General features: G+C 36.2%; 3 protein-coding genes across 4 annotated transcripts; 1 reads left to right on the forward strand and 2 right to left on the reverse strand.

Moving 5' to 3' along the window:
- Nucleotides 1-3853: 3853 nt before the first annotated feature.
- LOC100265190 (berberine bridge enzyme-like 8) lies at nt 3854-5461 on the reverse strand. The gene has a single exon (XM_002275009.1). It carries the CDS (start codon nt 5459-5461, stop codon nt 3854-3856), a length of 1608 nt encoding a protein of 535 aa, XP_002275045.1.
- Nucleotides 5462-8159: 2698 nt separating this feature from the next.
- LOC100265303 (DNA-damage-repair/toleration protein DRT111, chloroplastic) lies at nt 8160-20858 on the forward strand. 2 transcript variants are annotated; one of them, XM_010657435.3, is made up of 3 exons: nt 8160-8285; nt 8448-9350; nt 20343-20858. In XM_010657435.3, the coding sequence occupies exons 2-3, from the start codon at nt 8496-8498 to the stop codon at nt 20637-20639; spliced, it is 1152 nt and encodes a 383-aa protein (XP_010655737.1). In that variant the 5' UTR covers nt 8160-8285; nt 8448-8495; the 3' UTR covers nt 20640-20858. The 2 variants fall into 2 exon arrangements, with proteins under 2 accessions (XP_010655737.1, XP_059596152.1); XM_059740169.1 differs by having other exon boundaries at nt 8160-9350.
- A 308-nt stretch (nt 20859-21166) lies between these two features.
- LOC100854662 (protein BZR1 homolog 3) lies at nt 21167-22258 on the reverse strand. Its single transcript, XM_003632950.4, has 2 exons — nt 21720-22258; nt 21167-21626 (listed from the first exon to the last, which is right to left on the reverse strand). The coding sequence occupies exons 1-2, from the start codon at nt 22017-22019 to the stop codon at nt 21279-21281; spliced, it is 648 nt and encodes a 215-aa protein (XP_003632998.2). The 5' UTR covers nt 22020-22258; the 3' UTR covers nt 21167-21278.
- Between the last annotated feature and the right edge of the window lie 1505 nt (nt 22259-23763).

Raw genomic sequence — 23763 nt, forward strand, 5'->3', positions numbered from 1 at the left:
AGGCTATTGTTCTCAATCTCTTTGGATGATAGAAACAAAAACTTTGGAAACCCTAACCCTTAGGGGGTATTTATAGGATTCCTAAGTGGGCTTAAGTGACTTGAGCCCATATTGGCTTGGGTCACTTAATCTAGCCCAAAATGAGTTTTTATTGATTAATTAATCCAGTAGGACCTACTAATTAATCAATTAGCCCAATCCAGTGACCTTGTTTACTTACCCTTATGCAACCTTGCATAATTACCAAAACACCCTTATGCATAAAAGTGAACCTAAAGTCAATTCAACCCCCCAAAACTCATGCCAACAAAGTATATAAGCTCATAGCGGGGACTATTGGGACCTATAGGAATATTGACTCGCTCAGAATCAAATTCTAAAGTTGATTCAACATCCCACTATAGAGAATCAATTGAACTCCAGTATTCTATGTAAATAACAATGAGATATCAAGTGCTCAGGTCCGTGACTTGCCATCCATTGTGTTTAGTCTCCCCATGAATTGGTGTTCATAGTCTAACAAGGTGAAAGCTATTAGTCTTTCAAGACTACCTCTACTATCCTTGAGTTATAGATCCTCATATTATGTGTTCAATTGTCATATTTTAGCTCTCAAAGAGCCTATGTCAAGTTCCACATAAGGAACTACTATAACCATAGTTTCCATGAACATGCCTCCTTAGGATCATCCAAAGGGACACACTGTCGCAATCACAAGAGATATCATGGTGTATTTATTAAGAATACCTATTGCTACCAACTTCCATTAACAATGACCTAATTCATAGGGAATATATGATCAACTTCTGATCTCACTTGTAAGTCAAAGTCATTGCTAACTTTAGCACAAGTTTAATATTCTTTTAAAGTTAAGAGACAACACAATGAAGCAGCTTGGTGAGGTCATGACTACTTGATAACCTTAAGTCAGGGTTCACCATAGGTCCTGTCCAATGTGGAACCATACACACTAGTGCACTCACCATGGGAAACTCATCCTGATAGCTAAGACTAGCCATCCCTCCAGTTAGAATGTAGTGCACTACAACCTTTAATGGGTTGCCTAGACCTATGAACCGATTATAAACAAGTCATCTATTTGCAAGGAACCTCTAACTTAGATCTTCTGTGCAACTCCTAATGCACCTAAGTCACGTATAATGCAAAAAATGCAGACAAGAATGCTCATAAAGTATAATACATGGAATAAAGATAGATAAAAGGGAAACTACAACATCATTAAATAAATAATGAGTTTCAAATTTATTACATCATGTCATGCTTTTAAAGGCTCTATCCTAACATACCTAACATGCTGTCAAGGCTAGTAGGAGTTTGTTAGGACAAAGCCGTTAAAAGTATGACATGATATAATAGAATAAGATTCATTAATATATTTATATGTTACAATTTTTAGTCTCTCTTTTATTCTTGATTGCATTCTTTATTATTTGAGTATTCATGCCTATACACTTGCATTCTAAATGACTTAGGTGCTCTAAGAGTTACATAAAAGATCCAAATCATGGGTTCTTTGCAAGATGATAATTTGTTTATAACTGATTTATGGAATTAGACAATCCATCAATGTGCATTACCTTCTAATTAGAGAAATGACTTATCTTGGTCATTAGCATGGGTTTCTCTGCTGAGTAGACTAGGTTGTATGGTTATATATTAGATGAGATCTATGGTGAATAATGACATTGGCTATTGGGTAGTCATGATTTACCAAGCTACTATACTACATGGGCTATCAACCTTGGAAGAATATTGAGCTAACGCTAAAATCCTCATTGAATTTGACTTATGGGTGAAATCTTATGATGGTCATATTATTGGGAATCCCAGATAACTCCATTTTCTAGCCTTAGATCTCATCAGGTATATACAAAACTCCTTAGAGCTATTAGATTCTAGCAGCAGAAGCATAAAGAAAAAAAAAACAAGTCTAGATCTTTAGATTATAAGTTCTTACCAAGATTTGGATGCCCCTAGATTGATTCCTTGCAGTGAAGAATGTTGTTAAATGTGTGGTAGTTGTCGAAAATCTCACGAATCCATTAATCTTTGACTTGATGACTCCTCCTTGAAGTTAGACACTTAGATGGTGGAGATTTGGAGGATGGAGGTTAGGGTTCTTTCTCTAGAATGTAAACGACAATGCAAAAGTCTAAAGCCCTAATCTGTGAAAGGGTATTTATGAGCTTCCACTAAGATTAAGTGACTTGAACCTACTTTGAATTTAGGTTACTTAATCTAGCTAAAAAGGGTCTTAATTAATTAATTAATCTAATAAGGTTAATTAATCAATTAACCTAGAATGGAGATACCATTCACTAACTTTTGAGCACCCTTACGTATTTACCAAAATATCTTTATGCACATAAATGAACCAAAAACCAATCCAATCCTTATATCATGCCATCAAGGGATATGAGTTCAAAAGGGACTATTAGGATTCACAGGATAATACCGACTTCCTCAAAATCCAATTCTAAAGTTGATTCAATATTCCATTATAGAGAGTCTACTACAGTCCAATACCCTATGTATATTACAACAAGATGGAAGTCTAACCTATAACCTGTTATCCACTATATATAATCTCCCCACGAACTAGTGTCTATAATCTAACAAGGTGAAAGGTATAAGCCTTTCAAGATTATCTTTATTATCCTTGAGATACCATGAGATATCATGGTGCTTTTGTTGAGAATACCTATTGCTACCAAGTTGCATCAATAGTGACCTAATTCATAGGATATATATGATCACTTCAAAGCCACTACAAACTTTGACATAAGCTTAATATTCTCTCAATGCATAACCAAACACACTAATGCACCCAACATGGGAACCCCATCCTGATGTCCAAGACTAGTCATTCTTCTAATTAGGAGGTAGTACATTGCAACCTTTAATGGATTGTAGTCCATGAATTGGTTATGAACAAATCATCTATTTGCAAAGAACCAATGATTTGGATCTTTCACGTAAATCTTAATGCATCCAAGTTATGTACAATGCAAGAGATGTTTAACCAGAATACTCATAAGATATAATGCATGGAATAATGATGGATAAAAGTGAAATTAGAATATTATTAATTAAGACGGGTAGCAATAGGTGTTCTTAAGGTAGGCACCATGATATCTCATGGGATTAAGATAACATGTCTCCTTAGATGATGTTGAGGACTTGTGTTTATGTAATTTTTTAAAAAAAAAATTGAGGTTGAGCTCATTTTTAGAGACTTACATTAAAAAAGTAGTGATTTTTAAAAATTGTTTTAAAAATCAAAGGAGTAAAATTTTTTACTACCTGAGTGTCTTTTGGATGCCCTTTTCTATTTTCTATTTTTAAAATAATAAAATAGTAATAACTTTTACATAAGATATAAAAATTTTTGGAGGTTTACATTGAAAAAATAATGAATTTAGAAATTGTTTAAAAGAAAATTGAAATATAAACAACTTTATTTTAAAATTGATTTTGAAAACAAAAAGGAAAAATAGAAAGCGTATCCAAACGGATACTTAAATTTTAAAACTTTTGAAAATATACATATTTAAAAAAATAGGATAAGTCTCTATACTTGTATAAAATTTTTTCACTTTTATAAAGAATTTAATACTACTTTATGATTTTAGAAAAAAAAAAAACATGAGACCTAGGGAAGCTATTTTGAATTTAATAAAACACGTATAATACCCATATTGCAAATTGAAAACAGTCAATTTGGATTCCATTTTTAACTTCTACATATAAAGCCAGAAACAGAAACCATCCCACCAACTCACCTTATAGCTTAAAAGACCTCTTTATTCCCAATGTTTTCGTGTAACACCATTTATTCTTTGACCTTTTCATTAGGATACCAGATAATTGAGGGAATACTTTGTTGATTCCTGAAGAAATTACCAGGGTCAACAATGGTCTTCACTCTAACCAATCTTCGGAAATTGTCCTTGAAGTACTTCCTCCCATAAACTCTGGCTTGTAAGTAAGTCCTACACCGTGTAGTGTTACCAATGTCTAGATCTCTATAATTCAGAAATGACTCCCTGGGTGATTTGGTGACATAAGGAGTCATGAAATCATACAAGCTTCTAACCAGGCCCTCGTAGTGGTTGCTGGCCTCTTCGCCATCCTCGAACCAGATCACTAGGTACTGGATTTTGAATTTGACTCCGGATCTGTGTGGGAATGGAGTTGCAGACTCTGGAATCCGACTCATTCTTTTCCCATATGGATTCCACTGCACGAACACCTTTTCCAACTCTATCATCTTCTTCCATATCAGTGTCAAATCCTCTTTTTTAATGTTTTTTCTCACGTAGTCTGATTTGAATTTGAAGTAGATTGGGGTCCTTGTCCTGTTGAGTAAAACAGTTGTTGGGGTTCCACTTGGGAAATCAGCAAAGAGTAGAGTGGTTTCAATCCAACTCGTTTCCTTGAGGTCTTCTGGCTTCAGTCCCAGTTCCGGGAAGTCTCTTTCCATCAATGGCTTAAGTTCTTGAGCAGATCCGAGGAATAAGGCGATGAATGAGACGTTCACTGTCTTCTGATCACCCACCTGAACCACCTGTGGCTGCGCCCTTATGAACAGTTCTTCCGGTAATTTATGAGCGACTTGAATCCACCGATGCACGACATCAGTGGCGCCTTCTTCCAATGTCCTTCCCACTTTAAAATAAGTCACCACCTCAGGAATGGGAACCAGCTTGATTTTCCATTGAAGGATGACTCCGAAGCTGGCTCCACCGCCTCCTCTAATGGCCCAGAATAGATCTTCTCCCATGGAATTTCGGTCCAGGATTCTGCCGCCGACATCAACCAGATGCGCATCAACGATGTTATCCACTGAGAGGCCATATTTTCTCATCAGATTCCCGTATCCGCCTCCGGAGAAATGTCCCCCAGTGCCAAGAGTGAGACAGACCCCGGCTGGGAAGGCAAGAGTCTTGCTCTTCTCCGCAATTGCATGGTAAAGCTCACCAAGAGTTGCACCAGCCTGAACCCAAGCAGTTTCAGTTGCATCATCAAAGGTGATAGATCGAAGATTAAACAAGTCAAGGATGACGAATGGGTTATTCGATACGTAGGATTGGCCCTCATAATCATGCCCACCACTTCGGGTTTTCAGCTCCAAAAAATGAAACTTGGCACAAACAACCGTCGCTTGGACATGAGATTCATGCAAAGCGGTTACAATCACCAGGGGCTTCGGGGTCGTAGATGTCATGAATCTGCGGTTTCTTATATACGAGTAAAGAACATCTGAAAATGAAGAATTGTTGGGAGTGTAGATGGCCCCAGAGATTGGATAAGAGGGGTGTTCACGGTACGAAAGACACTGGAGAAAGGTGTCCACCCTTAAATCTGCAGCTGCCCATGGAACTGAGAACACAAGGAAAATTGAAAACACTGACAATATATGTAAACAAGAAGCCCCCATTTTCTCTGGACTCTTCGGGGATTTCCTGCCAATCTCTTGGGTTTATTTGTAATGAGAATGGGCACCTTCAAGTTCATATTACCATTCAAGTCCTCAATGAATGAAAATCTCGGTTTCGGATACATAATTATGGTATAAAGGTATGAGTTTCTAATGTTACCAAAAATTTATTAATAATTTGATTTTTTTCTATTAAATTATATCAGTATTAAGTTAAGTAATTAATTAGATGTTTTCATAATTATTATTTTTTTGTTACATAGGTTTTGTTACTTGGCCTCTTTGGTGATTGACAAATTATTTATACTATAAATATCAAATTAAATAGTCATAACAGTTATTTAATAATATTACACAATTTAATAGACATAAAGCTTTAGGGTTCTACCACTTCGGCGATTAACAAATCATTCATAATATCTATTCAAGTTGTATAATATCAATGAATATAAATAATAATACAGTATATATATACACATCACTCAAACTTCATGTATTTATTATGTGTTTATCACAGTAAAAGTAGTGTTACAATAAAATAAAACAAAACTTTATGACAAAAGGAAAACTCAATCACATAATCTATTGGCATATTATATATCAATCAATTCTCTTAAGGATTTTATCAACAAATATGTATAAAGAAACCAAAGGAGGACTTGAAACAAACTTTAAAACCAATAAACAATAATATACTAAAGAAATCATGTCAACAATAATTATTGAATAATCAATTATTTGGAAGTCAAAACATACAACCAATTTGCAAAGGTATACCAATACAATTGCAGCAGAAAATATCAATAAATTTAATTCTTTCAATAAAAGATTTTATATAATAAGAGAGAAACATAAAATAATCTTCAAAGGAAAATCACAAATTCATAAACCATACGCTCTAATACCACATGTTAGGGTTTCTTTAATTGTGCAAAACAATCATAACTCTAATTCTCAAATCTTAGAACTTTGTGATTTTTCACGGATAAAATAAATAATCAAGAAAACATACCTTAATCCATGAGATTAATCTTGAAAAGAAATTCTTTGTAGAAAAAAACAAATTAGAGAAGATTCTCTCTTTTGACCCTTAAGTTTGATGTGCATTTCTTGATGGAGAGAAAACCACCCACACACACATATAAATATATATATATATATATATATTATAGGTAAAGAGAGGACCAAATTCCATCAACGTGAATGGTTATTTAGAAAACATCTCCTCAATTAACCAATAGGGTTTCAATACTTAATCTTATTTTTAAATTAAATATATATTTTAAATTAAATAAAAGATAATTAATAATAAAATAATATTAAGGGCTAAAATCCTATTGGTCAATTGAGGGAATGTTTTCTAAATGGTTGTTCACGTTGATGGAATATGAGAAATAAAGAAAACCTATTTTCCGGTACTCACCTTACCTCACTCCTAATGAGACGAGTTTGAAATTTAAATAAACTAGTTAAGGGCAAGTTTGAGATTTTTTTTTTCAACCCAGGGACAGGTTTGAGCATTGTCTTATCCCGTCCCACCTTGCTTTAATTATATATAAAATTAAATTAATTTTTATTTTTAGTATATACATATATATATATATGTAAATAATAACTTATTTTACAATAAAATAAGTTATAAAAATAAATTTATTTTAATGTAATTAAAAACTTTTTTTTAGAACAATTCTCTTAAAAACTTAAAAAAAATTCAAAAAAAAGTTAAAAAGGGTGGGATGGATTGGGGTGGGTATGGGAAATTCACATGCCCCACCCCACCCCACCCCACCCCACCCAACCTAACCTGATCCTACCTCGCTTAATTTTTTTAATGGGAGGGAATGAAAATTATTTTGAATAAATGGAGTAGGGTTGGGATGAGGGTGACCCCTCCCAAACCCGCCCATTGTCATCTGTAATTTTGGTTAAGAAAAACAAGTGTCACTTCCATGTGTTACAACCTTTAAGAGCTTTTATTGATAATGATTTTAATAAGTATTTTTTTTTAATATTTTTAGCACTTAAAAATAATTATTTTAATAAAAGTTTTAAATTACTACCAAATGGATTCTAAATATAGTCAAATTTATCATAATCCTGCACATTTTATATTTTATTTTATCATTTTCCTTTATAGTAGGTTTGGAAATTATATGGAAATAGGGAAGGGAGGTTAATAATAATACCATATAAAAAGGGAAATTAAAATTTTTATAAAAGTGAATTTTAATTTTCATAAGATTAAATTTTTTATTTCTATGTTCATTTCTAATTATAATTCAAACACAACAATAAATGAAAAATAAAATAAGCTTTTCATTTTTATTTTCGGGTACCTCATGTATTCTTATATTATTTATCATGTTTTTAAAAAGAAAAGTTTTCACTATCATACCTTATAGGACACGTCGAAAAGCATAATCGATAAAAAAAAAATGTTATTTTTACGGTTTTAAGTTTAATATTTTGTATTCAAATTTAACTCACTATTTTGTGTTTTGATCTCATTCTTTTTTATCCTAATATTATTTATTTATATTTCATCGTATTTATTGGTACTTGCTTTTATTTATTTTTTATAGGTAGCCAATGTGTATCCAGAATTTTTCATAACTATAAGATCTTAATAATAATAATAATAATAATAATAATAATAATAATAATAATAATAATTAACACTACTTAAAAAAAATAAAAATAAAAATTGATTTCTCTTTCCGTCCCAGACAAACAGGGCAGGCGACGCTTTGCAGCAAGTGGGCATGAGCCGCATAACAAATCGCTAACACCGGGCTAGAACCTTCTCATCTGCGTCATTTATCTGGTACGTCCTCCCTCTTGTTATAAAAAATGGAAACCCTAATTCCATTGATTCACAGACTTTGTTTCGAAACTATTGTCCAGGAAATGTGTTTTAAACCTAGATTTTTACATTAGTCCGCTGTAAGACTCTTGATTTTGCTTAAATCGTACCTTGAATTTCTAGGGTTTTGAGTGGGCAGTAGCTCCATTCATCCGAGCAATACTTCTTAAAATGCTAGGTGGGTTATACGGAGATCTCCCGCCCCCCTCCTCGGCTGATGAAGACAAACCGACCAATTCGTCGGTTTGGTCGAGCAGCGCCAAAATGGCGCCGGCTGCGTTGCGCAAGCCGTCGTCGGTTTTTGCGCCTCCGCAGTCTGTTCTTAAAACCCAACACGCCCAAGCCAAACCCAAAACCCTAAATTCATCGAAAATTTTGATTTCGCCGGGGCTGGCACCGTCGCCTTCCGTGCTACCCAATGAAGGGGCGAGAAGTCCCTCATTTCAGCCCGCATTGGTCGGGGTCACATCGTCGGTGGTTGAAGAGTATGACCCCGCAAGACCCAATGATTACGAGGACTATAGGAGGGAAAGGAAGAGGAAGGCTATGGAGGCGGAGATGAAGAGAGAGCTCGAGAGGAGGCGGCAAGAGGAGGAGGAGAGGGAGAGAGAGCGGAGAGAAAGGGAAGCAGCAGAAAGGGAAAGGGAGTATGGGGATTCAAGGTTGAATATTTCAGGTGAGGAAGCATGGAGGCGGCGTGCAGCGATGAGCGGAGCTGTGCCAAGGTCACCTTCTCCACCAACGAGTGGAGATGGGTTTACTATAGGGAAGTCAGAAACGGTTGGATTGGGGGTTGGAGCGGGTGGGCAAATGACTGCAGCACAAAGAATGATGGCGAAAATGGGTTGGAAGGAGGGGCAAGGGCTTGGGAAGCAGGAACAGGGAATTACTACTCCTTTGATGGCCAAGAAGACTGATCGGCGAGCTGGGGTTATTGTGAATGCTAGTGAATCTAAACCAGAGAAGAAGGTGAAGAGTGTCAACTTTAACAGTCCACCAACCCGGGTACTGCTGCTCAGAAACATGGTATGAATGATATTAACTTTCTTTAAATTGGGTGTTGCATAAATGTTTACCTGCATTATTATGATGGGTGCTTGAAAATTGGATGGAAACTGATCCTCTTTTTTGTTCTTTACTGGGGCATTTGATAGTTCCAGCCTAGGTTTTATTACTATGAAAAAATGTTATCAGTTTCTTGAAATCTTAGAAATGATCTTATCCATAAGAATCATATGATTAAAAAATGGTTTCAAATTACTTGATGTGAGTTCATTTCCTTGTTGTTTTTAAAGCAACTCTTACTTAATATCAGTTTTAAATTCATTTGTTGCCTAATTTGTTTTAGCTCATTGACACCAAATCTTATTGGTGCTCATCTCTTTCTTTGCCAAGATCAACTTGCAAAATTCTTTATTGTTGTTGTTAATCTTAGTTCTCTACTAAATTCAATGAGTTGCAAATTAAAATTCAAGTTGTCGTAACTTCATCTTATTTAGTAGAGATCGTAATTTCAAGTGCAACCCTTGCAATTTTTTATAATTTGTTATCTTTAGTGGACAACTCATAATATAAGACATTTGAATGAATAACATTATTTTTTATAAATGTTTTCATCAAGCTAGTGTGTCCATATGAACTTCACCACTTGTCTAGTTCGTAAAAGTGTATTAGCATGAACATTTAGCTTTCCAACATCCTCCAATATCAAATCAATGCAATGGCCAGCACAAAGAGTTCACCACAATCTTCTTCTCTTTTCCATAAGCTTCATTCCAACATTCACATAATTAAAGACATTATCAGTGATAACTTGCACAACATTCTCCTTTCCAATTTATTCAACCACCTCATCAAGATATTTGAACATTAATTCTCCATTTTTTATTGTATTAGATGCATCAATTGATTTCATAAATCATGTGCCAATAGGACTATTCATCAAAAAATTTATAAGACACCTACTCTTTCCATTTTTCCAATTATCCGACATAATTGAGCATCCATATTACTTCCATTATGATATTTATGTCATTCACCTACTTTTTAAGAATCCATGCCCTCAAGTCATGCATAGATAGATGCTTAAACTTGAGTCCAAAATTTGTCATAGCATCAATGATAGGAACCCGGTAAGGATCATTCATTGTATTGAATGTGAGACTTTTGAGTACATAAATCAATCAATTTTTATACACACCTCCTTCCTTTCTTCTAGCTTCCACTTGGAATTAAAAGCACTTTGTTTGTGTTGTGAAGTGGTGAATTTATCCATGGGTTACTTGGGTATAATTCCTCACTCCTACTTGCACTCCCACTCCCCAATGTCCCCATTGTTTTAGAAAAGGTAGTTTCATTTGGACCCATACCAATTTTTTCGAGCAATTTATTTCTTTTTTATTTTTGTTCATTATAATTGGTCAATGCCTCTTTACATTCCAATCTAACATCTTCATTGACTTTGTTATATGGTTTTATACCATGATAAGTTCCGGCTAAGTGATGCTTAAGTCTATTTGTCCCTTCCGTGCATCTTTGATTGCAAAATTTACATCTTATATGCTTCTTCCTGAAAACTTCAATAACATATTTCCACAAAATCTTTTTGTGAAGCTTTCTAATAAGAGAAACTCATACTAAAAAGAAAAGAAATGATAATAATAATAAGATTTCATAATGATTGACTTCAAAAAAATAATAAGACATAATTGACTTGAAATCCTAAAGTTAAATTTAAGCATTAAATTCAAATTAATTAATTTTATTTAATTTTAAAATTTATGATTTGAAAAACCAAACACACACACACAAATAAAACTCAAGAATAGTGCTCGGTGCTCACTATGGGTGTGAAATTGGGTGCTCATTGTTAGGTGGATTTTTTAAAGGAAAAAAATCGAAGTAAAAAAAATATCAAATCAACAATTGAAAAATAGAAATAAAACATGGAAGAGCAGTGCTCATGCATGGAAGAACAATGCTCATTATAAGGTGGGTGTGAAATGAGTGTTGAGTGTTGACTTTTGAGTGTTTAAAAAATAAAAGAGATTTGTTTTGAGGAAAAAAAAACAAATTAAAAGAAAAAAAAAGCCATGGAAGGAGATTTATTAGAGCCTAGGCCTTCACACTTTTTTTCCAATTAGATGGCTTGACAGAAGAGATGTTAGCCAACAAGGAGAGGGTTGGTTGTGGTGATGAAACTCAAGGATTGGTGAATGGGGCCTTTTAAGATGACTTGTTTGGAAACTTGTTGTCTTTCAACAGGTTTGTGGGGGTTGTCGGTCAAAGGATTGGAGAATGAAATTTTGACTCTTTTGCAGAGGTTTGAGACTAGAAAAAGGGGTAGAGCCTTTGTTCATGGAAAAAAGAAGGGTTCAACCTTTAAGTCTAGATTTGGGAGACAATTATGCAAGCTATAGTGCTCTATTAATTATGATTTTGCTTCAGGGACAGGAAGAAGGTGAGAGAAGACTTTTAGGAATTGTTCAAGGTTTGTTGATGAATATTAGGATTCTATCTTGGAATGTTAGAGGAATAAATGTTGTTGAAAAGCATAGTGTAGTGAAAGTTGTTATCAGATCACAAAGGGTAGACCTAGTCTGTTTGTGGGAGACTAAGGTTAGGAATTTGGGAGTAGAGGCAAGTTCTCGAATTGGGGCACTATGGATTCTAGAGGTTAGGCATGGGGAATTTTAGTTTTTTGGGACAAAGAAGTGTTAGGGCTTTTAGAAATGGAAAGAGGGGTATATTCTCTGTCGTGTTGGTTCAAGAATTGAGATTATAATGTCAATTGGGTATTCCCTAGATTGTATGGGCCAATTTGTAATGCTGAGATGGAGGATATGTTGTCTAACCTTGGTGATAATAGGGGGTTGTGGAGTAACCCTTGGCGCATCAATGGGGACTTTAACGTGGTCAGATTTCCTAGAGAGAAGAGATATTGCTCGAGAACGTCCACAACAATGAGGCGTTTTTCAGAGATAATTGAAGAGCTTTAGTTAAGGAATTTTCCTCTCACAAGGGGCTCCTTCACTTAGTGTGGTGGCTTGAATAATCCATCCTATTCTAGGTTTGATCACTTCCTAGTTTCGTAAGAGTGGGAGAGTCATTTTAGTGGTCTATTTTAGAGTTTGGTGCCCAAGCCCACTTTCGATAATTCTCCTATTTTACTGGATGCAGGAGGCATTAGAGGAAGAAAAACTCGTTTTTGGTTTGAAAATATGTGGTTGGAAGTGGAAGATTTCAAAAACTTGGTTACTAATCGATGGACAAGCTACAATTTTAGTGGCTGATGTAGTCACATCTTAGCTATCAAGCTAAAGTTGTTGAAGAAGGTTCTCAAAGTATGGAATAGAGAGGTCATTGAGAATGTTTCCATGAATAAAAAAGCTACCCTTTGTTAGATTGGTTTTTGGGAGGCTTGAAAGAGACCTTGATCTTTCTCCCGAGGACAAAAATGCTAGAAGAAGGGTCATGGAGGATTTTGGCAAATGGGTGGGCATGGAAGAGACTTCGTGGAGGCCAAAAAACAAAAAGAGAATTATGGTTAAAAGAAGGGGATAAAATCTCAATTTTTTTTTTTCCACAGAATGGCTAATGTCCAAAGGAAAAGGAATTTCTTGTTTGCTATCAATGTGAATGGAAGAAGATTAATTGGGGAAGTTGAGATAAGCGAGGAGGTGATCAACACGTTTTAAAGCATCTTGTCAGAGCTAGGGGATTGGAGACCGAGCATCAACAGGCTGCATTATTCTTCTTTGGACAGAGAAGAGTCGAGGTCCCTTGAGGAAGCTTTTTCTAAGGGCGGCGTTCTTTTAGATCTCTCTAGTTTGTGTGGGGATAAAGCTCCTAGTCTAGATGGGTTCACAATGGTTTTTTGGCAATTTTGTTGGGATATTGTCAAGAATGAAGTAATGACTTTTTTTATGGAGTTTCATGACACGGGTCATTTTGAGAGAAGTCTTAACGTGGCCTTTATTGTGTTCATCCCTAAGAAACAAGGTGTAGAGGATTTGAAGGATTTTTGCCCTATTAGCTTGGTGGGGGGTGTTTATAATCTCTTAGTTAAAGTTTTTGTTTATAGACTAACAAGAATGGTAAGGAAAATGATTTCAAATTTCCAACATGCTTTTGTTGAGGGCAAATAATTTTTTTATGTAGTCCTTATAGCAAAAGAGGCTTTAAACTCACAACTAAAATGCTCAGAAAGTGTGGTTATTTGCAAGATAGATATTGAAAAGACTTATTACCATGTGAGCTGGGGTTTCTTGTTAGCAATCATGGAAATAAAAGGCTTTAGAGCTAAGTGGGTAAGGTGGATGAGGTGATGCATTTTTTTTAGCTCGCTTTTCAGTTTTAATTAATGAGACCCTTGCAGGTTTCTTCCAAAGTTATAGAGGCCCAAGATAAGGAGATCCTCTTTCCCCTTTCCTTTTCGTAATCTCAATGGAGGTGCTTTCTTGTATTTTGAAGAGGGCAATGGAAGGGAGCTTTCTAGAGGATGTTTTGGTCAATATGAGTGGAGGTGTGGGTATGGTAGTGACATCTTTTATTTGCTAATGACATCTAATTTGTTGTGGCTTAAACAAGGAGCATTTGGATTCCTTTAGTTGGGCTTTCATGCGATTTGAGGCGATTTTTGGTTTGAAAATTAATTTGGATTAAATTGAGTTGATCCTAGTGGGGGAGGTTCATTTTCCTTTTTCTTCATAGGTAGGGGGCGGGGGAGGGGGGAAGGTTTCTAATGTAGAGGATTTGGCTAGGGTGTTAGGGTGTAAAGTTGGTTCTCTCCCTTCTTCTTATTTAGGCCTCCCTTAGGGTGCCTCCTTTAAACCTTTACAAGTGTGGGATGTAGTGGAGGAAAGATTTTAGAAATGGTTGGCTTTGTGGAAGAGGCAATACTTATCAAAAGGAGGGAAACTAACTTTATAAAGAGCACTCTATCTAGTTTACCAATTTATTCCATATTCTTTTTTTTAATCCCTCTTAAGGTAGTCTAACATTGGAGAAGATTCAAAAGGACTTCCTTTAAGTGGGAGGAGAGCTCCATTGTTGGCCTCACTTGGTGAACTGGTTAATACTTTTCTTGAGTAAAAAGGATGGGGGCTTGGGTATTAGAAATTTGACTACTCTAAATAAGGCCCTATTTGGAAAATGGTGTTGGAGATTTGCTTCTAAGAATGCAAGCTTCATTATCGTAGAAAGATGGCCTTCCCCCTTTGCTAAGTCTTTAATGGATGATTTGAATGTAAAGTCACTCCCACCCCTTAGCCCAACCACTAGAGTTGTCTCTCTCTTGAATCAGGTGATTGTAAGGAAGTATGAAAAGGAAGAGGGGGGTTGGTGTTCTGGATCATTGAGGGAAGGTTATGGAGTGGGTCTTTGGAAGGCTATTGGGAAGGGGTGGAAGGATTTTAGCAAAAGGATTGTTTTTAGGAAGGGAATGGAAGGATAGTGAGATTTTGGAAGGAATGGTGGTGTGGTGAGGATTCCTTGGTTGAGGCTTTCCCGGAGTTGTACTCAATAGCCTCTGCTGAAGATGCATGGGTAGACCTAATGTGGGTGCAAGTGGGGGAAGTGGGTTGTTGAAATCAAATGTTCACAAGACAAAATAATGATTGGGAAATGGAAGAGGTGGATGATTTTTTCAGAAGGTTGCAAGGGTAAGTGATCAGAAGGGTTGTTGAGGATGTCACGACTTGGTGGTTGTCAAAGGGAGGTATCTTTACAGTTAAATCCTTTTACTCCTTAGCAGGTAGCAATCAGAATGCGTTCCCTTCAAGCATTGTGTGGAACCCTTGAGTCCCAAGGAGGGTTAGTTTTTTTGCTCGAGAAGCTATTTGGAGAAGAATTCTAACTTTGGATTAGCTAAAAAGGAGGGGTTAGTTTTTATTGAGTTGATGTTATATGTGTAAAAGTGAGGAGGCATCAACAAATCATATCCCCCTTCACCATTCCAATACAGTCGTGCTTTGGCAACTTTTTGTGCTCTTTTGGGTGTTCAGTGGGAGATGCCTTCTTTAGTCAAGGATGTCCTCCTTAGTTGGCATGGTGCCTTTGTAGGGAAGAGAAGGAAGAAGATGTGGAAAGAAACTCCTTTGTGCTTATTTTAGACCCTTTGGAAGCAGAGAAATTGGAGAGTTTTTGAAGATTCTGATTTGGTGGGCCAAGCTATTTTACGGTCCTTTATGTACATGTTCTTGAAATGGGTTAGGGTGCATTTAGGCCTTAGCTTGTTGTCTTTATTTGATTTATTAATTGGCTGGGCTGCAAGTAAGGTGAGGGTATTGTTTTTTGTGTATCCCTCTTCTTTTTTGGCTTTAGGTGCCTTATATACATCATGCATACTTTTATATATATACACCGAGGAATCTTCCATGGCTAGGCCCTTAGGACTCTCCATGAGGACCCAAACCTCGGGGTGTTGACCGCCCCGCAACAACCAACATTGGGTAAATACAAGGTATCATCAGTGGTAGGATTTGAACCCAAGACCATGTGCCACTTACTTCACACTTTCCAATATTCGCCCTGACCAACTGGGCTACCTTGATGGGTATACATCATGCATACTTTTTCCCCTCTTTCAGCACTTTTAATACACATGCTTTTATCTATCTATCTATCTATCTATCTATCTATCTATCTATATATATATATATATATATATAAAGGAAAAAAAAAGAAAAAAAAAGTTTTATTTTGATTTCTTATCAAGATTAGTGGTCAACCTTGAGAGAGAATGATTTAGGGTAATCAAGGAACTTTGTCTAATGAGCCATTAACTCTAATCTTCACTGTTCTTATCTGTATGAAAGATGCTTCCCCTTGGGATTGAATATCTTAGTGCCATTAGTTTGGTGACTGGATGTGTTGAGGACAGTCAAATCCTTGATGCTTCTTTGGTAGTGAATAAATTTCTGGATAAGCAGATGTGCTTTAAGAAGGAAAGAGTGGTCTTAATAGTGGATTTGAAAAAACCTGTGACTATGTTGATTGGGGTTTCTGGATCATGCCTTTTTCATGAAATGTTGCTGGTGTAGAAAGAGGAAACAGATTAGGGAATGTCTTTCGTTGGATAATTTTTTTCTGTACTAATATTAATAGTAGAGTGAAGGGTGGGATTAAGGCTTTGAGAGATTTCTGTGAAGGTGATTCCCCATCCTACTCATTAGGCTAAAGAGCCTCATCTTGTTGAAGGCTTTAGGGTCCAGGGATTGGTGGGGCTCGCATCTGCAATTCACATTTGGGACCAATTTGCTCTTTGGTGTTCATGTGGGAAAATTTTCTAACTTAAGAAAATATTTCTGCATGTGCATACAAATTGATCCATAATATTAGAATACGATGAAACTACCTAGGTCAGCTTGCTAATAAGATGCCCTAATGTACTGTAAAATGTTGTGTTAGCCAACAATTAGATCAAAATTCAGCGAATTGATCAAGATTCTCCAGTTTATTAAATGCCTAAGAAACACAATGATGAGGGGTGGGGTATTAATATGATAAAGAACCCATAGCATGGAATCTCATACAAAGGTTTAAGATCTCTTGTAGGCCTTTATGGCTATTTTTTGTAAGTGTATTAACTATATATTTTGATTCAAGCAAAAAAGAGAGTCACTTTGTGTATAGAATGTGTGTTAAATCAGGCTTTATATTGTGTCAACTCCTTCTGTAAAGGGCTGGAGAAATTTTTTTTGTAAACATCATCCCTAGAAGGAAATTGTGGGCTAAACAGGTTACTGGGAATTAATCTATTAGTCCTGCATTTGCAAGACCATCAACTGTAGTTGTGTTTTTGTAATAAATTTTCTATACACATTACCTCCTTTCTTTTGGAACCTTCATTTATAGTGTTCAGCTTATATTTTTCAATTTATGGATTTTAATAAACCTTAATGATTTCTGCGGAAGGAGGGCAGATTCTAAACCTAATGTTAAGGATGACTGAGTGTCTGGACTCTAGGACTAGGAGTGGGAAATGTGAATTGCAAGATGGACTTTGAGAAGGGATAATGACCATGTGCATTGGAAATTCTTGTTGTAACTGCCAGACTATACGAGTTTGACAGAGAAATAGAGGAATCTGCTTCTGACATACGCCTAATTTTTTCAGGAATATATCTTGAAATGCTGTTGACTCCTTCACAACTAGTACATTCCAAAATAACTGCTATTTGGACTTCTTTACCTTTGGCAATGAACCTCTTTTGTAATTTTTTTTTTTTCCATTCATCCAAGTCTTCTATATTTTTTATATCCAAAGAAAGTAACAAAAAAAAAAAAAAGTAGAATTTGCTAACTTGAAACCCAACTGTGATATTAAAGATTCCATTGCAATCGATATAGTAACAATTAAAAATGAGTAATCCACTGATTTCTAACTATCTCTTTTATAGTCTGTTTCTCAATTTTAGTTGTCTCAAAGCTGAAATTTTAAAAGAAATTAATGAATATGTTGTATGTGGAGTCTGTTTGACTAAGATATTTGGAGCTCATAAAATGGACCTCTAGAAGATTGTTCTTTAATATTGTTCTTGTACTTGTTGCTACATACTGATAAGGGGTTTAGTGTTTTCATGGAATCTACCAGTGCTATTGATGTAAGCCAACTGCTTGTTAAATTAATACTTATGGGAAATCATTTACATGGAGCTGATAGTGAGGGATCCATATTTCTTGGCTAGGTTCTACATAACATTCCAAACAATTGGCAATTTTCTATTAAATTGAGTCATCTTACATTTTGTTGTTAGTCTGTAATAGAGGTTTTAATTTGTAAATGCTTGTATTTTTGCATTGCCCTTTTGGGGAGAAAACTTCATCTTATTTGCATTTGCTCAAAGTGTACAAGAGAATTAGATTCTTATATACTTTTAGGGCGCTTTCATTTTTTTTTTTTTTTAATTGAAAATAAAATAGCAATGTTGCTTTAGTTGTTTTTTTTGTGAATTTTAGCAATTAGGTGGTGGATGCATTACTTCTGTGATTCCTTCTATACCCAAATAACTGGATAAAGAATCAAGATAATCATATAAGATGACCTGATGGAGATATTTCACAAGCCTAAAATGTCTCCCTATTTTAATTTTTCTTTAATTTCTTAAACTCCCCGTTTTCTCCAATCTCTCAAACCCACTACTACACATTCCTTCTCAATTTCTTGGTAACATATCTGTTATCAGCTTCTTGATAGTGTTCCCACCACTTCATTATTTAAAGTGAGTTCCAATATTGATCTCTTTCCAAAATTTGTTGAGACCAAAGGGGTGGGATCCGCTTATTATTTCAGGCATGAAGCACTTCTGAATCTTCTACTTTCTCATCTTCTATTTAACCTTCCACTCACACATAGCTTCATGGTGGTGTTTGTTTGCTGGTTTTTACTATGCTGTACTATTTATGTGATGATAATTACCACAGAAATGTGTCTTGTTTTGTGTTAGTCTAGATTGTAAACCTGGAAAGTTATCCTGCTTGATCAGCCTTCACTTCCTATTGTTTTTGTGTAAGCACTATTGCTTTTGTATGCTTATTACAAGCTTTGTGCATGGTGATGTATGAATTTTATTGAACAATAGTTTTCTGTGGTAAAAATATAAAATTCATTGGAAAATGCTTAAAAAGTGCCACTACCTTGATACATGAAGCATACAAGGCCATGAAAAAAAATAAAGGAAAATAGTGAAGGCCAAATGACAGCCACTGTAGGTACTTTAGGTTACCATCAAGCTGTTAATGGAATCTAAAGAGATAAAATCCCTTTCACCTAGGAACTTCAAATTCAGCTCCAACTATTCCAAACCTTCAAATGTCTTAATCTGGATTTTCTATAAATGGTGATATAAGTTCAAAGCAGGACTTCAAAGTCGCCTTCTAATCTTGGCAATAAAATTGCCATGCCAGCCAGTAATGTTATCATTTACCAAATCGGGAAATACCTAACTGATGCTGAAAATGGAGAACAACAGAACCTGGATTCTATGTCTTTCTCCCTTATAGGTTTTTTAGAGTGGATAGCTTCCACTTGAGGGGAGGTAGTTCTTTTTGGTCCTTTTTCTCTTTTTGAGGCTGTAGCCGTCTTGTATACTCCCTGTATGCTCTGTGGCGTTTAGCCTTTTCTAATGCAATTCTTGTTTACTTATAAAAAAATAAAAAAAAACAGAACCTGGATTCTATGAGCCACCTCACAATCAGTAAATATTGATTAGCCAACTTAGCTTGTTATATTTATGTATGCAGGAGTAGTTGACAAGGACCTTCTCCTAATCAATCTTATCAATGGTGTGAGGATCTTCTCCCACATATCTTATCCCCAGTAAAAGGCCTGCCTTGTATGGGATGAAGCACCACCACCCCCTTCCCTCACCCTCACTAAACATAAAGGGGATTGCAGTAGGATTTTACTGTGAAACAACTTTTGTAAATCTTCTGTGCTAACTTGTCAATCATATCCTCAGAAGGTTCAATGTAATAAAAACTTGACCAGAAGAACCCCTCAACTCCAAATCCCAGACCTGTATGTTGTTATGAACTTTAGGGTATCATAACCCACACCAAGAATGAGCCAATGTTTTGAGAACATCAATAAAAGTTTCATCACAAAGTCTTGTTTTGAGTAATAGAAAACTTGGCATATATTACGTGGTGACTAATATCACAGCACTGAACTTTACTGGTTGATCATTAATGGAAACTTGGTTCATTCTTGTTTGTAACCTATACTTCTGTCTTCTACTATGTTAAAATCTTGAAAGGGATGCATGCTTGTGCCAGTCATGATGTATTTCTAATATAACATTTGCATATTTCTGATTAATAACCGTTTATGGTATATTCCATTTGTGTTGTTTATTTTGCTTGATGGAAACCTGGTGGTATACCTCTAATTGAATCACCATATTTTTCTTTGCTGAGATGTAAATTTTTGTTGTATCCATGATCCACATTCAGGGTACTAGTGTGAAAAAATGGAGAGGTTTGTCCTTTTTAATTGTATTGTTCATTCTCTTGAAGGTGGGCCCTGGTGAGGTGGATGATGAACTAGAAGACGAGGTTGGGTCAGAGTGTGCAAAATACGGCACAGTGACTCGAGTACTCATATTTGAGATAACAGAGCCAAACTTCCCAGTAGATGAGGCAGTTAGAATCTTTGTGCAGTTTGAGAGATCCGAAGAAACCACAAAAGCCCTTGTTGACCTGGATGGTCGCTTTTTTGGTGGGAGGGTGGTTCACGCCACATTCTATGATGAAGACAGGTTCAGCAAGAACGAGCTGGCTCCCATGCCAGGGGAAATCCCTGGTTTCACTTGAAAAATTGGACAGCAAGTTTGAAATGCAAGGAGAAGCTTCCCTGATGTATGATGCTCCAAAAGTAGATTATGGCTTAAAGATTTTTGTAGTGTTGTAAGTAGCAATCAAAGCTGGAGTAAGCTTTTATTCTTCTCCTGGGCAGTTTGGTCGAATGATGATGCTTGTAACATTACAATGAATTGCATTTATGTGAACAACCTCTGGCTGCATTTTGACAAACTGCAATCAATTTAAAACAATAACGTAGGTCATGATTGATTTGCAATTTAATGTAGTGAGTATGGATTACAAGGAGTGTAATTTTTTAATGAGCTGTTTATGCCTTAGAGGTGCTTACTGCAGGAATTATTGATCATGTGGAAGACTTGATTCTTAATGCTTTTTGGGAGTCATGAGAAATTGATGCTGTTCCTGAAACCTCTCATCTTTGCCTCTGCTGTTCTTATGGAATCATGGTCCCTATCCCTCATCACTCGCCTGTTATCATGTCTATAGAACCCAGGAAATCATACCATAACAGTTCCATCTTTCCACTATATAATATAATATTGCTTTTCTTAGTAATAATTTTTCTGCAGAAAATCCAAAAAAGGGAAAAGAGAAATATAGAACAAGGGCCGTAAGGGAATAATAGGGATTTCAAGCCGGACGGGGAGGAGAGGTCATCGGTGCTCTCGCCTCTTGCAGGTACAGTTGCCGCTGCTGCTGATATGTAACCGCTGCCGTCGACGGTTCTCCTGTCGTTCCGGAATGCTGAAGTCCACCGTACATGTAGAGTGCCAGAGGAATGTCACGCTCAGACGTCACAACATCACCAACGCCGGACCCACCACAGCCAGCCAAGTACGGGGAAAGCACTGAGTCTCCGACTTGGAAGCGGCGAGGGGATGTCGTGGTGGAGCACTCGCCGCCGAGGACGACGCTGCTGGTGGGCGTGGAGGCGGTACTTCTCTTGCCGGCGCCGCAGACGGGGCAAGAAGCGAAACCCTGGGAAAGGAAGACATGTTTGGCTGGTTAGAAAGAGAAGGAAAATAACAAGAAAAAGGTGGAAAAAGGAAGAGGAGGTGATAGAAAAAGTACAGAAGAGGGAGTGGGGGAGTGGCGGTAGGTGGTGCCGTCGGGGTCGACGATCCAGCCGGCCTCGCTGGCGAGGTGGCGGAGGACTTCATTAATGTCAGCGCGAGGGGAGAGAGGGTAGCCGCCATGCTTACGGAGGCCGTGGAAGATGTTGGTGGTGATGGACCTCCTCTGCCTCTCTCTCATCTTGGTTTTCTCCTTATCACTCACGCTTCGCACCTTCTCTCCACTACCACTACCACTACCACCTCCTCCTCCTCTTCCACTACTAGTCATCGCTGCAGCTGCTGTAGCATCTTTCATGACTCTCTCTCTCAAAATGGATCACAGAAATGGTGGAAAAAGAGAAGCGGGTGGAGAGTGACGAGATTGACAAAGAAAGGGGATGGTTGTTGGCGAGTGGGTGGCGGCTCAAGATTTGTGTAAATCAAAAACCCACTCCCCACTCCCACAAAGAGAGGCAGGGGGAGTCACAGGCAGCTAAGAGCTTCGGTAACAAACGCATGATTGCATTGTGAGGAGTTAGGTTCTACTTGCCATCTGGATTCATTTCTATTGTATGTAACATGTCATTACAAGCCAACCAATTTTCAAATTTCAACTTATCATGGGCATGACTCATTCAATCATATAACAAGAATTTTTATTATTTTCAAATAAAAATTAATAATAAAGAAGAAAGAGGTTGTATCAGCTTTTAAAGGAGGTAATGATTGTTGGGAGAGGAACAGAAGGGATGTGAAAATGACAGGAGCAGAGAATGATAGGGATGAGATGGTCAGGGTCAGAGAGGGTTGGTTATAGGGGTAGTCAGAGAGAAGGTGTGTAGGCTCCTCTGCCAATGCCATACTTCCATGGATGCCCTCGCAACCAGCCATCCATCACCCGTTTTTGCCTTTGCCTCGCGCCGTCCCGTCACCCCTTTTCCTCTTCCTCATCTTGTTTCCTACTCGTTCACATTGTTACTCCTTTTTGGTCTTTTCCTTTCTAATATATTTATCATATTTTCATGGGATTAATTTCACTCCATTTTCCATTCTAAATATATATTAGAATTATTTTTAATTCAAAGATAAATTGGTAAAAATTTATTAATCACTTATTAATTATTATACATCCTAAAAAATTATACAATACAAAATAAGTATAATAAAAAAAGTTTGTCATTTGACAATTATTATATCAAATCAAATTATGACATGGCATATGGGCCCAGGCAAAAAATATAAGGAATATTTTATAATTAAATATAATTATCAAAATAAATGAACTTGATGAGTTTGATAAGTGAAGAGATAAGCATTAATTTTCATTAAAATAAATAAATTTAAAAAGTGTCTAAATATGCTTTCCAACTTTCTTAATATTAATATGCAATTAAAGAATAATGTATCAAAGGTTAAGCCTATCCAAATATATTTCAAAATCTTCCTAAATATTAACTTTCCTCATAGAATAATACTTGTAAAAAATAAGAAAAATTATCCAAATATGTTTCTCTTAATCCCTATAAATAGAAGGGTCTCCCTAACTTTGAAAATCACCCAAAGTAGAGATAAAAAAGCTTTCACACTTGAAAAAAGTTAGAGAAAACTTTCTTCAAGGATTCAAAAAGTTCTTCAAGTCTTTGAAGATTAAAAAATTAAGCCTTTGAAAATTCGAAGATCAAGCCTTTGAAGGTTCAAAAATCAAGCTTTCAAAAGTTCAAAAATCAGGTTCGAAGATTCAAAGATCAACTTCAAGGCGTCTTCAATCTAAAATCAAGCATTCATGGTCTTGGCGAGAGTGAGTTGCACCAAAGTCCAAGTCTCACCCACAACACGCCAAAGTCCAAGACAAGTTGAGGACAAGCCAAAGTTCAAGCCTAAGCCTAAGACAAGCTAAATTCTAAGCCTAAGCCCAAGACACACCAAGGTTCAAACCAAACTACAACCTAAGTCAAGTTTCTTTTAAAAAGAATCATCGGAACAACTATAGATTATACCCTATTCTTGACATCAATAAATTTTAATTTTTCCACATATTTTTCTTTAAAGAAAAATTTGTT

This window comes from Vitis vinifera, chromosome 10, assembly GCF_030704535.1.
Source record: "Vitis vinifera cultivar Pinot Noir 40024 chromosome 10, ASM3070453v1".
Classification (NCBI taxonomy): domain Eukaryota; kingdom Viridiplantae; phylum Streptophyta; class Magnoliopsida; order Vitales; family Vitaceae; genus Vitis; species Vitis vinifera.